This window comes from Microcaecilia unicolor, chromosome 1, assembly GCF_901765095.1.
Source record: "Microcaecilia unicolor chromosome 1, aMicUni1.1, whole genome shotgun sequence".
Classification (NCBI taxonomy): domain Eukaryota; kingdom Metazoa; phylum Chordata; class Amphibia; order Gymnophiona; family Siphonopidae; genus Microcaecilia; species Microcaecilia unicolor.
The window spans coordinates 433,482,554-433,497,397 of NC_044031.1; the positions used below are offsets into that span (position 1 = coordinate 433,482,554).

At 48.5% G+C, this 14,844-nt stretch overlaps 1 protein-coding gene across 2 annotated transcripts in view; it reads right to left on the reverse strand.

Moving 5' to 3' along the window:
* PTPN2 (protein tyrosine phosphatase non-receptor type 2) overlaps window positions 1–14,844 on the reverse strand; it is a 177,530-nt gene that overhangs the window by 144,928 nt on the left and 17,758 nt on the right. For both annotated transcript variants that reach the window (XM_030212438.1, XM_030212428.1), the window contains exon 2: window positions 10,752–10,842. In XM_030212438.1, the coding sequence (XP_030068298.1) occupies window positions 10,752–10,842 (91 nt within the window). The remainder of the gene's footprint in view (window positions 1–10,751; window positions 10,843–14,844) is intronic.

Consider the following 14,844-nt stretch of genomic DNA (forward strand, 5'->3'; position numbering starts at 1 on the left):
TGGACGCTTCCTTAGGTGGAGAAGGATAGTCCAGGAGCTCAAATATTTCAGCCCTGGGCTCGTCCTCCACAACCACCGGGAAGGGGATGGCCGTAGACATCTCCCGGACAAAGGAAGCGAAAGACAGACTCTCGGGAGGAGAAAGCTGTCTTTCAGGAGAGGGAGTTGGGGATCGAAAGGAAGACCCTCAGATTCCTCGTCAGAGAAATATCTGATGTCTTCTTCCTCTTCCCACGAGGCCTCACCCTCGGTGTCAGACACAAGTTCACGGACCTGTGTCTGCAACCGTGCCCGACTCGACTCCGTGGAGCCACGTCCACGATGGGAGCATCGAGAGGTAGACTCTCTCGCCCGCATCGGCGAAGCTCCCTCCGCCGACGTAGTCGGGGAGCCTTCCTGGGAGGCGACTGCAGTCGCTCACCTCGGGCATGGGGCCAGCCGGCGCCTCGCTCGACGGTACCGGTGGCGCAAGCACCACCGGTACTGGAGGGGTAGGGCGCAACAGCTCCCCCAGGATCTCTGGGAGAACGGCCCGGAGGCTCTCGTGCAGAGCGGCTGTGGAGAAAGACATCGATGTCGATGCAGGAGTCGATGTCAAAACCTGTTCCGGGCGTGGAGGCTGTTCCGGGCTGTCCAGAGTGGAGCGCATCGACACCTCCTGAACAGAGGGTGAGCGGTCCTCTCGGTGCCGATGCCTACAGGGTGCCGACTCCCTCGGCGACCCAGAGCTCTCGGTGCCGACACGGGAAGGAGACCGGTGACGATGCTTCTTCGATTTCTTGGAGCGAAGCATGTCACCGGAGCTTCCCGGCACCGACGAGGAGGACGTCGAATCCAGCCGTCGCTTCCTCGGGGCCGAGGCCGAAGGAGGTCGGTCTCGGGGGGGCTGTACCGCGGGAGCCCTCAGGGCAGGAGGAGACCCACCCGAAGGCTCACCGCCACCAGCAGGGGAATGGACAGCCCTCACCTGCGCTCCAGACGAAGCACCACCGTCCGACGACATCAGCAAAAGAGGAGGTCTCGATGTCACCGACGACGCCCTCCGATGTCGCCCCGATGCAGAGGGTCGATGCCTCGATACACTCGATGCAGTCAGGGGAGAAGATGAAGGTCCGGGCGCTGACGACGTCAATGCACTGGATCCTCCCGGTGCCGATGAAGAGCCCGAGAACAAAACGTTCCACTGGGCCAATCTCGCTACCTGAGTCCGCTTTTGTAAAAGGGAACACAGACTACAGGCCTGCGGGCGGTGCCCAGCCCCCAAGCACTGAAGACACGACGCGTGCCTATCAGTGAGCGAGATGACCCGGGCGCACTGGGTGCACTTCTTGAAGCCGCTGGGAGACTTCGATGTCATGGGCGAAAAAATCACGCCGGCGAGATCAAAAGTCGAAATGGCGGAAAAGGCACCACAAAAACAAGGGGAAGAAAACTTCGACCCGAGGCCTAAAAGCGGCCTACCCCGACGACGAAAGAAAACTTACCGGGGCGAAAAACTGGAAATATCGGAAGGAAAAAAGACCGAAGAGTCTCCTTCCACACAGAGTTTTTTTTTTTTTTTTTTTTTTAAACTCGAAGTAAGAACGACGCGCGAGGTCGACTTTCCGGGGCACGACACGGCGAAAACACGACCGTACCGAGCGCGGACAAAAGAAGACTGACGAACACGAGCCGGTTCGGGCGGGAAGACTGCCGCGCATGCGCGGTACGCATGGGCGCGCGAGGACTAGCAAAGGCCTTTGCTAGTGAAGTTTCCGATTGGAGGGGGTGCCGTGGACGTCACCCATCAGTGAGAACAAGCAGCCTGCTTGTCCTCGGAGAATAACAAACTTTCCTCACAGTGAACAAACACCCCAGAACAGAAGCAATAACCGTGCAAAGGAGGGACGATCTCAGCCTCCTGTAGTAGAACATCATGTAGAAATTCTGAGCACTGTTTTCCAACTTCTCCCAATGAGATTTATATCTGCATGAAAGATCTGAACAAAAAACAAAGTCAGACAGGGAGGGATCATGGATTCATCTGCTGTGACTAAAGGAAAGAAAATTACCAAGATAAGAACCTAATTTCCCTTCCTTGTCATCAGCAGCAGATGAATCCATTAACTGATGGGGGTGTACAAAAGCACTCCCTAAAGAGGGTGGGAACAGGCCACACTGCGAGCAAGCACTTGTGCTCCAAAAATAGTGTCCTCCTTCGCTGCAACATCCAGCCTGTAATGCCGGACAAATGAGAGCTGAGAAGCCCAAGTAGCCGCACTACAGATCTCTTGAAGAGAGAGTGCACCCGTTTCAGCCCACGAGGAGGAAATCGCTCTCGTGGAATGCGCCTTAAACGCTTCAGGCAGAGACCGACCTGAAAGCAGATAGGCAGCAAAAATTACTTCCTTGAGCCAACGGGCTATAGTGGCCTTAGACGCCGGGCCTCCACGCCGAGGACCTGACAACAAGACAAAAAGGCGATCAGAAGTCCTGAAGTCATTTGACATCTGTAGATACTGCAACAGCGCCCTGCAGACATCCAGAAGATGTAACTGCCCAAAGGAGTCCGGGAACTCTTCCATAGAAAAGGAAGAAAGAAAAATGAGTTGGTTCAGGTGAAACGCTGAAACCACCTTAGGCAGGATGGAAGGCACTGTACGTACCGTTACTCTGGACTCCGAGAATTGCAGAAAAGGGTCCCGACAGGACAGCGCCTGCAGCTCAGACACGCGTCTAGCCGATGTAATGGCCACCAAAAAGACAGTCTTGGGAGTCACATCCTTCTCCGAAGCTCGCTTAAGCGGCTCAAAGGGCGAACACTGGAGAGCCTTCAAAACCATCCCCAGGTTCCAGGCTGGACAGGGCAACCGGACAGGAGGACAGAGCCTAAGCACCCCTCTGAGAAATCGGGCAATGTCCGGATGAGCAGCAAGGGACAAGCCAGCGATTTTCCTGCGATAGCATGATAATGCTGCCACTTGCACCCGCAGGGAATTGTAAGCCAGGCCTTTTTGTAAGCCCTCCTGCAAAAAGTCCAGCACTGTCGAGACTGTAGCAGGCGTGGGTCTGATCGCCTTTGAAACACCCACGCCTCAAACTTGCGCAATAAGCTGCGGAGGTGGACCGCTTGCGGGCCTGCATGAGAGTAGAGATGACCTTGTTAGGAGTAGCCCTCGTCTCTCAATTGCGCCCTCTCAATAGCCAGGCCGTAAGACCAAAGCGGCAGGGATCCTCTATAGACACCGCACCCTGAACCAACAGGTTCGGCACCAGGGGCAAACAGGAGCATCCACCAGCATCTGGCGGAGATCCGCATACCACGGACACCTTGGCCAATCTGGAGCGATGAGAATCACCAGACCTTGGTGCTGTTGAATCCGCAGTAGGGCTCGCCCTATCAAGGGCCAAGGAGGGAACACATACAGGAGGCCAGAGGGCCAGGGTTGAGCCAGAGCATCCAACCTCACCGAATGAGGATCTCTCCTTCTGCTGAAAAAGTGAGGTACTTTGGCGTTTGCACTTGACGCCATTAGATCCATTCTGGGAGTCCCCCATTTGGCACAAATCTGAAGAACAACTTCTTCTGCCAATTCCCATTCTGCCAGGTCGATTTGATGCCTGCTGAGAAAATCGGCTTGCACGTTGCTCTGACCTGCTATGTGAGCTGCCGACAGAAGCTGTAGGTGCAGTTCGGCCCAGTGGCAAATCTGAGCGGCCTCCGCGGCCAGGGACCTGCACTGAGTGCCGCCCTGACAATTTAGGTATGCCACCGCTGTCGTGTTGTCTGACAGGACCTGGAAAGCAAGCCCCTTCAGAGTCTTTTGAAAGGCCATAAGCGTCTGGAATATCACTCTCAGTTCCAAGCAATTGATGGACCACCCCACTTCCACGGGTGTCCACAGACCCTGAGCATAGCTTCTCTGGCAATGCGCTCCCCAGCCCAAAAGGCTGGCATCTGTTATCACCAGGCACCAGGAAGGAAGCGCAAGAGGCATTCCTTGGTGCAGCATCCTGTCGAAGAGCCACCACTCCTTACTGAGCCGGGCTGCAGGGAGCAACGTTAGTCTGCGTTGATATTCCTGGGACATTGGAAACCATTGTTGAAGCAGGGCAATCTGCAGAGGCCTCATATGCGCTCTCACCCAAGGAACCACCTCCAAGGTGGCTGTCACGACCCCAGTAGCTGGGCAAAGTACCAAGCTCGCGGGCGAGGCATCTGCAGAAGCAGACGGACCTGATTCTGAAGCTTGCACCGCCTTTGGTTGGGGAGAAAGACCAACCCCGATGCCGTGTCCAACCGGACCCCCAAATACTCAAGAAACTGAGGGGGTCAGGTGACGTTTGGGTATATTGATCACCCAGCCTAGCGCCTGCAGGACTGACATCACTCTGACTGTGGCAAGACGACTCTCTGTTGCCAAATCCGCTCTGATGAGCCAGACGTCGAGATAAAGGTGAACTCTGATACCCTCTCGCCTGAGACAGGCTGCTAAGACCACCATTACCTTGGAAAAGGTACGGGGAGCTGTGGCTAGGTTGAAAGGCAAGGCCCGAAACTGGAAATGTTTTCCCAACACCGCAAAGCGGAGGAACCGCTGGTGTGGAGGCCAGATAGGATTGTGCAAATATGCTTCTTTTAGGTCCACAGACGTGAGAAACTCTCCTGGCTATACCGCCGCAATAACGGAGCGCAAGGTTTCCATGTGAAAATGTCATACTCTGAGGGCCTCGTTCTTCGTAAGTCGAGGATCGGTCTGAAAGACCCGCCTTTTCGAGGCATGACAAAATTAATGGAATAGTGGCCGCCGCCGCGTTCGGCAGGAGGCACCGGGATCACCGCTCCAAGGTGCAGCAAGACTTGTAAGGTCTCCTCTACCGCCGTCCGTTTTACGGCAGTGCTGCATCAGGACTTCACAAACACATCTCTCACCGGGGCACCGAATTCCAGTCGGTAACCTTCTCTGATCAGGTCCAGAACCCACTGATCCGAGGTAATCTTGGTCCACTCCTCTAGAAAGAGGGAAAGACGTCCTCCTATTGCAGGCAAGGAGGAGTGAACCGGCATCCCATCATTGTGGAGGACGGCCCTGAACTCCTGGCCTTGAACCGGCCTCTGCAGAACATTTGTCTGAGCGAAAGGAGTTCCTCTGCTGAAAACGGGCACGCTGAGAAAACCCAGCAGAGCGCCCCGGACGATACCTGCGAGCTTCATAGAAGCGAGGTCTGGAAGAGGAGGGAAACACAGTACCCTTAGCTGGCCTTAAGGCTCTACCAAGTTGTGAGGCCTGCTGGGAGCAAGGTCAAGGACCAGGAGAACCAGTCTGAGCAGCCTACCCTCTCTTGGAGGTAGAGAAATACTGGAACTCTCATATGAGCACCAGCAGGTTATACCAATCATGTTATTGGTAAAGATAAATTTCTCTACCTCCACCCACCTCTGCTGGCAGGAAGGGAAACATCTGTCAGTCAGGATGATCAGGTAGATCTAAAATGTCTCCTTCTTTGTAGTCAGCACCAGACAACTCCAAGGCCTGTGGGATGTTAAAAAAAAAAAAAAAATCCTCAAGATAGGAGTCAAATGGTGAAATCTAGAACCCTTTAGATTTAACTCACATCTTCATTGGTAGCTCAAGGCATATTACATTTAAGTGATTCATCCAAGGTCACAAAAGTGTGGCTATCAGGATTTAATCTAACCACTGTACTACCTTCTATACTCTAAAGCCAAAGACGGTCACTAAAATGACCGGGCTAAAAAGACAGATGAGGATACAAAATAGCAGAGCATGGAACCATGCAGTTGTGAATGAAGGTTTACAGTACCCTATCCCAACCCAAGCTCAGACTGAGAACAAAGTCCAAAGGAGCATGAGAAAACTTTCATGCCGCACTCCCTCTCCCACCAAAAAAAAAAAAAAAAAAAAGAGAAAGATATAGATAGATAGATAGATAGATAGATAGATAGATAGATAGATAGATAGATAGATAGATAGATAGATAGATAGATAGAGATATCCTTCCTATCCTATATAATAATTTGCACCTAAAACATTCTACGTCTGGATGCCTGGGTTCGTAACATCCATTCCCACTCATTACCCCACTCTGGCGTCAAAACGTAATGACGTCATAGGGGGGAACAATGAGGGGGAAGGGAACCCTGGCGGCGAGATGTCAGGAGGAGAGAATCGCGGGACATCGAGGGGAGGGAGGGAAGAAGAGAAGAGGAGAGCAGGGCAGAGGAGAATTGATGGACATGGATGGGATGGGAGGACAGTCATAGGTGCCCCATGTAAGAGGCTTAGAGAGGCTAAGCCTCCCCAGCCCGACTGTGACCTTCCCCTGGCTACTGCCCCCCCAAACGCAGGGCTGCCTGCCACAGCAGCGCTGCAGCCAGGCAGCTCTCGGACGGTCCCCTCCGCTCCTTCCCACCCTCAGCTCCCCAATCGACAGCCCTCCTCTCCGTTCCTCCCCTCCTTTCGCATGTTTAACCCTTTTACTTTCAGGCGCAGTGACGGCAGTGAAGAGGACAACACAGCAGGCTCACCGCCAGCTTCTCCCTTCCCTCACACAGTGTCCCGCCCTCGCGGAAACAGGAAATGCATCATCACAGAAGGCGGGACACTGTGTGAGGGAAGGGAGAAGCTGGAGGCGAGCCCCCTGTGTTGTCCTCTTCACTGCCGTCGCTGCGCCTGAAAGTAAAGGGGTTAAACGAGCGGGGGGGAGGAACGGAGAGGAGGGCTGTCAGGGAGCTGAGGGAGGGCAGGGAGAATTGCTGGACATGGATGGGAGGGCAGGGGGAGAGAAGAGATGGCTGGAATTGGAGAGGAGGGAAGGGGGAGAGAACAGATCGCTGGACAGGAGGGGAGGGCAGGGGAGAGAGAAGAATTGTGGGACATGGATGGATGGAGGAGGCAGGGGAGAGAGCAAATTTGCTGGATATGGATGGATGGATGGATGGAGGAGAGGGCAGGGGAGAATGGAGAGTTCCTGGACATCGATGGAGGGGTGGGGAGGGCAGGGGAGAGGAGAATTGCTGGACATGGATGAATGGAGGGGGCAGGGGTGAGAGGAAATTTGCTGGATGGAGGAGAGGGCAGGAGAGAATGGAGAGTTGCTGGACAAGGATGGATGGAAGGGAGGGAAGTCAGGAAGGAGATGCACATGGATGGAGGGTAGCGCTATAGAAATTATAAGTAGTAGTAGAGAAGAGAGGAGAAATGCTGGACATGGATTGAGGGGAGGGAAGAGAGGAGAAATGCTGGACATGGATGGAGTCTGCGTACTCTATCTTTTCAAAAATACTATAAATAAAAATCATAAACTAAGAACAATTAAAACAAAAACAAAAAACATAAAACAATCCGTATCTCATACCCCTGGAGCATATTACTCATTATACACCCTTCCCAATTATTGCTTATCATGACAGAACATTTCTCCTAACGGTTCCCTTAAAAACATAAATTGCCATTACATGATAACCTTGCTAGCGCCCGTTTCATTTGTGTGAGAAAAACGGACCTTTTACTAGTATGTGTGTATATATATATATATTTTTTGTTGTTGTTCTTTGATTTGGACTTCGACCCATTCTTTCAGTTATGTTGAGGGCAAATTATAAAAAAAATAATATCGACATTATAGAAACAGACATGACCATAAAGGCTAGCTTAAATCACCAAAACAGGCCTACAAATTCCGAAGCTGCAATGCAGTGACCAGAATCGCCTGAATGCTAGGATTAGCGAGGAAGAGGTGGCCTGGGCCATTACTCAGAGTAAAACAGGCAAAGCCCCAGGCCCGGATGGATATAAAGCGGAATTTTATAAGCTGATGGGAGACTCGGTGATTCCTACCTTGGCTAGGGTATTTAATGAATGGATAGAAAAAGGTAGGATGCCTGAGCATTTAAATTTAGCCCGAATAGTGGTGTTTCCCAAGCCTAAAAGAGATGAAAAATTAGTTACATCTTACAGACCTATCTCCCTACTCAATCAGGAAGCAAAGCTATTTGCCAAAATACTGGCAAACAGACTAGGCAAGGTACTACCTGAGCTCATACATCCAGCACAGGTAGGATTCGTACAAGGTAGATCAGTTACGAAAAACATGAGGAACATTCTGGCGGCCTTGGAAAGATTGGGTCACTCCAAAGAACAAGCTTTAATGATAAGCTTTGATGCAGAAAAAGCATTCGATAGAGTGGAGTGGCCCTTTCTGTACTCGGTGCTAGAGAAATATGGATTCAATGGCAACTTTATGCAGGCAATCAGAGCATTGTATTATTTGCCGAGAGCACAAGTACTGATAAACGGTAATGTATCAGGAGAAATACAGATTAGTAGAGGAACAAGACAGGGGTGCCCTCTGTCACCCCTGCTATTTGCGCTCCAATTGGACCCTCTCATTAGGGACATATATGATTGTAAAGCGGTACCTGGGGTGCAATTTAGGAAACAGGAGTTCAAACTGGCTGCATTTGCAGACGACTTGTTAGTGATAGTTACAAAACCGAAGACGACACTTGACAATCTTTTAGAGATTTTCCATGAATATGGAGACTACTCGGGCTTTAAATTGAACATGGACAAGTCGGAAGCCCTTGCGATTAATGCGGACATCCAAGGCTTGTGGCTGGACGGATTCCCTTTGAAACAGACACAACTTCTTTACATATTTGGGAATATTGCTACCGGCCAAGCCGAGAGAGATATATCAATTAAATGTAGCAAAACTGTTAGAGCAGACAACCCAACAATTAGACTCCTGGACCACTTTGACGCTGTCTTTGTCGGGGAGGATAAGTCTTATAAAAATGGTCATTTTGCCAAGATGGCTCTATGCACTACAGATCTTGCCCATAGCATTGCTACAGAAAGATATAAAACACCTATATAGACTAATGTTTAGGTTTAGCTGGGCTAAGAAAAGAGCTAGGATGCAGCAGAAATATATGTTGGGAGGATGGAAACAGGGGGGCTTGGGAATTCCCAACATTAAACTTTATAATATGGCCTGCCTCCTACGGCATGTGAGGGATAGGATTTACCAAACTCAAGAACATACACCCCTTGAGATGGAAAACGCGCTCTTTAGTCCTTATCGTTATATTACACTATTGCACTTGCGGAACACAGAGATTCCACATATACATAGAAACAATGTTCTACTCAAACCAATAAGAGAAGCATGGAGATTTTTGGGGACATTACTAGGAGGGGACCCGAATACAACTGAACTTATCAATATTAAAGGAAATCCGGCCTTTGTACCTGGGATAGAAAATAAAACTTTTGACAGATGGGAACAACTAGGGGTAATAGCTTTGGCAGATGCTTTAGATGCAACTGGCGAAATTAAGTCACTGACACAGTTGATAGGTCAAACTGAACAGGGCTGGGGGGACAAATATGCTTACTGCCAACTGAAGCATTACATACAATCACTCAGTAAAGAAATATTGAATAACAAACTGGGTAATAGGATTCAGACTTTCTTTGAAGAGATCTCTGAACAAGCCCCCTCCATATCACAAATACATCAGAAAGTATGGAGTCTAGTCCCGGGGAAAGAACTGACTCAGATCCGGCAGAAATGGGAGAAAGATATGGGAAGGGCATTAGACTCTTGGGATATGATGAAGCAGATCAAAGATATTCCACACATAATAGGAGGAGCTGATTATAGAGAATGTGCGTATAGAATAATGCACAGAGCATACTTTACCCAAATACAACTGTTTAAATCGGGGGGAATTGAAACAGCTATGTGTTTGAAATGTAATAATTCTGAGAACTCATTGTATCATGCACTGTGGGATTGTGTGCCAATACAACGCTATTGGAGGCAAATAGCTACTTATCTTACAGGAGTGGTGGGTAGTAGAAGAGACATGAATCCATTACAGCTAGTGTTAGATATGAAGGAGCCACAAAGGAGATTGAATGCTGATAAAACACTGTTGTGTCGAAAACTCTATCTGGTAGCAAGAAAATGTATCATGCAACATTGGACTGTAGCCAACCCGCCGACTTTCTGGCACTGGCGCAATAAAGTACATCAACTGTTGGTTTGGGAGGCAAAGGAGGCCAAAGGACATTGTAAAAGGAAAATTCGATTCTTTAAAATATGGGGATGTTATTTGGATAAGATGACACAGAAAGGACGAAGTCTTGTTGTTAATACTTTATAAATATATACTATAAGCTGGCAATGGAAGGTTTTGGCATATTGGAGTTACTGGGAGGGCGGACGGGAGGGGGGAGGGGGGATGAGGATGGGGTGGAACTCAATTGTTTGTAATCTGTGAAAATAAATGTTTGTTAATATGCAGTTATATTTAAAATAAAAATTGTTGAAACATAAATCACCAAAACAGCTAAAGATAAAAAGGAGCTTATAAGTCAAATCAATGTGGTTTTACGTCAATCTATAAACTTCAGTCTTAAGGCTGCAATTCACAATTTGACTTCTACCAAATCAAAACTGAGATGAAGCCATTGCTTTCAAATAGATAGATATCAAACATCTGACTTCATGGAATCACTACATCTACTGCTCTAAGCCCACAATTCCCTCCTACCTCTTTGGGATTCCAGAACTGTTAAAGCTGGCCCTGTCAAGCTCCAGGATAACCTTGTATGTTCCTAAAATCCTAGAATCCTCTTATGTTATTGCCTTATATGCTCCCAGAATCCTCTAAAGATAGCAAGATAATTTTTTTCTAGACAGATCCATGACTAAAGGTATATATAGAATGTACTTACATGGGTAGACATCTCTGTATCTATTTCGATTCTTATTTTCTGGATATTTTGCAATTTTATTAGATAAAATTGGGGAATCTGATCGAATATCCTAAAATAAATAAATAAATACACAGGTCACTTAGAGACACAAGCAAATCCAACCCCAAGATACTTGCTTTAACTCAATAAGAAAATATATAAAAAGATCACATCAATCCTCAAAACAAAGAAGCATTTATATCAGCAGCATGTATTAATTTTTTGCTCCATAGTTTCTTTTAATTTGTATGAAGTCTTTATTAATAGACAATATCACAATCCAATAAAGTATAACAAGATAATCCTCGAGTCCTGATACATACTACTGAACAGAAATCAGTGAGAACATAGTGGAAAATACATTGTGCAGTTAACAACGCAGTGCTAAGTCCATATTCCCGGTCCCGGCTACTAAAAAAACTGATAGACCTGAACAGCGAGGCCATATTAACTTCAAGTTTTATGAAACTTTTATCAAAGGATAACAGGTCCCAAGCCCCTTCCCCCCTCATTCCCCCCTCCCTCCCATTCCGGACTTGCATCTTTAATTCTCCTGCCTACTTCATTTATGAGTATAGCAGAGGTAAGCATCCCATATTGAGCGCCACTTAGGCGTTAGGCTTCGTCTTTCAGCCATGAGCCGCTCCATCTCGCAAACATACCCCATCTTTCGGAGCCATCTATCCAGTGATGGGACCACTGGTAGTTTCCAGGTGGCTGCTATTACAATTCTAGCTGCACACGTGGCATAGCGCAAAAGAGCCTGTTGGGTGGGAGAAAGTCCCACCACTTTTGCCGAAAAAAGGAAAATGGTTGGGTGCCAGGGAATCATCCGACCCAGCCAAATCTGCAGCCTACTTCGGACCATTTTCCAAAAGGCTCTAATCTTCCTGCAATGCCACCAGATATGACCCATGGTTCCCTTGATACCACAACCCCTCCAGCACAAGCCCGACAGAGCAGGGTAAATGCGCTGAAGGCGTTCCGGTGACATATACCACCTAAACAGAACTTTGATAGCATTTTCTTTGAAAGGTACATGAGACGACACCCCCGCCGCAGCCCGCTCCATTCTCTCCCATGCCACCTCCTCTATTTCTATACCCAGCTCTCTCTGCCAGCTCTTCCTATGTATGGTATGACTGGGTATAGACTGATTGAGAGTGTGGTGCAGTCGGGATATCAACCCACCTGCCATGGTCTGTCCCTCACAAATTTTTTCTAAAGTTGAGTGCTCCCTCTGTATCACCTCCTGAACTGCCCGAGTCTTAAGGAAATGTGTCAATTGGAGATTGCTCCATAGTTTCTAACAATTAGAACTGGTCTCTACTGCAATTATGGCACTTTGAGTCTTCACTGACTATTTTTCTCTACCCCGTCCTTCCATTTTAAGCCCTTTGCAACTCTTATCTAGGCTAGCAAATCATAGTAGTGATGCCATTTCCAGAGCAAACTGTTCAGGTAAGAGAAAAATTTATAACAGAACAAAAGTCAAAAGTGTGCTTATTTTATACAAGTAATAAAAAGCCATGTATGTGCCTTTTTAAAATAAAGTCTTATAATAAATGCCCAACAGCACATGAATGCTTTCACACAAAATTACACTTGTTCTGAGACAAGTATAAGTGTGTACACACTCTATACACACTGAATGTGCATATGCACTTCAGTAATTGCATGCATATTGCAATGCTACCCCTACTCCACACAACCTATGCCTCTAGATATACCTACAGCATGTGCAAATCACACACATGCATGCACACTCTTGACAGCATGTATACTTGTAATTCTTATACCAGGTCTCAACAAATTTTCACAATCTAGGAGCTAGCCCAAAAAACTTAGGAGCTGGTGACAAACCTCTTTCATTTCCCTTCCACCTCACACCCAACAATGTCCATACTGATTTTTTTTTTTTTGGGGGGGGGGGGGGGGGGGGGGAGATAATCCTCTCCAAGAACAGCAGCAGCTCCTTTAAGAAACTGATTTACTAAGGCTCTTTTCCCAATCCGGGACTGTAGGCAATGAAAGTTTAGTGAATCAGCCACTTAAGGGACCACTTCACATTACTAACAGAAAACAGCAGTCTCCCAGAAGCATGGTGTCAGCTGTGTGACATTATCTACTTCATAGGTGAAGCAAAGAGTTAACTGCCTCTTAATTTTACATATCACCATAGCCTGGGTACTCATCTCATTTTCTCTAGAACATATCCTCACCTCACTCTTGACCCAGTCTCTCCCTCTCCTGTAGCCTGCCACCTATTTCCCTCAACTTGCTAACTGCAGCTATAGAAGAAACAGCACATTTCCTACTTCCTTGCTGCCATTCAGTTCTCTGTACTCTTGAGCCATGCAGTGCAAGAAGTTCATGAAATCTCAGGAAAGTTGAAACTGCAAGACCAGTCCAATCTTCCTGCACAGCGTGGCTCAGGCAAGTAGGAAAGGTGTTTCTTCTAAAGCTACAGCCAGCAAGGTAAGGAAAATGGGTAGCAGAAAGCTGTAGAAGTACTACAATTAGGGAACAAGAATTCCCAGGCTCTATAGCAACCTGGCGCTGGGATTTATCAAGCAATTATATAAGAACTACTTCCAAATGTTTAACATGCTTTACACTCTGCAAAAATTCTTCAGAAAACATCCTCAAACAGAATGTGACATGGCACAAGACAGCTCTTCTTTGGTACTGGAACAATGTTCTCGGTGCTTTGAAGGATGCCTCCCGTAGTGGGGAATGTGCTGACATACAAGCAACGTTCTCGACACAAAAAGGGGACCAGTGGCTGGGCCAGTACTCTTGGATTTTAGTTATAATCGGTCTGTTTCAACCCATTGCTTACCATGGTTTCCCTTTATTAAAGTAGCCACCTAGAATGTGGCGGTTATTAACTTTCCCATTAAGCGGTCAAAGATTTTGCAGCAGTTGCAGTGTCAGAAGATGGATATCGTATTTTTTACAGGAAACCCACCTTACAGATGCTGAACGTCTTAAATTGAAACACTGGTGGGGGGGGGGGAGGGACTGTGTGCCAGCCACCACACAACAAAAAAAAAAAAAAAGGAGAGAGAGTTATTTTGTTTCATATAGGTCTGGTGGCAAAACTTTCAATTTTGGTCTCTGACCAGTCACTGTATTTTTTGTCAAGCAACTATCTCTCTATATAAAACGCACCTCCAACGTTCCATTGAAGCCTCACTTTCCCAACGTTCGAAAGTGAGGCGGCTGAGACCACTTTTTTGCTCCATAAGTGTCTGCCCCGCCTACGCGTCAAACGTGATGACGCAGGGGGCGGAGCAATGACACTCGTGCAGCAAAAATGAAGCCCCCCCCCTGGCGCAACAACATGGCCCCTCCGCGCTGTCCCACCCCCAAAGCTGCAGAATGCAGGAGGTGCAACCCCCCCCACAAGCCACCCACCGTCGCGTTGCTTTGCCAGCGGGGGACACGAAACCCCGCCAGCACAAGTCCTGTCTGCTGACTACTGCGTGATCTTCGGCGTTCAGCAGGCAGGGCTTCTGTGCGTCTGACGTCCTGCAAGTGCAGGACGTCAGACGCACACAACCCCGCCCTGCACAGGCTATCAACGCCGAAGATAGCTGGAGTCAGTCAGACTCAGACAACACAGGACTTCTGCTGGCGGGATTTTGGGTCCCCCGCCAGCAAAACTACGCGATGGTGGGTGCGATGGCGATGATGGGTGGGAGGCCGGCTGCATCGCGGTGGGTGGGATGGCGGCGGGGGGGGGTGCATCGCATGGAGGAGGCGCTAAGCAGGATCTCCCCCCCAAAAAAACAGAACTATATGGCAGCCCATGGAGGGATGAGGTGTTGGGTCTGGCTGGCTGGAGGGAAAGCATAGGAAGGGCAGGAGCTTTTGGGGGTGGCAGGAGGGGATCAGGGGACTTTGAAGAGAATCAGAGTTATGCAATTTTGAGCTGTCCTAATTTAACCCAGTGACCAATGTGGGTGGTCAGTGCTGAACATCATTGGCACTGCATAAACTACAGTGCCTGCCCAGTACTGTCCACAGCACCCCCCCCCCCCACCTCCCCAAAAGTCTCTTAAGCAAA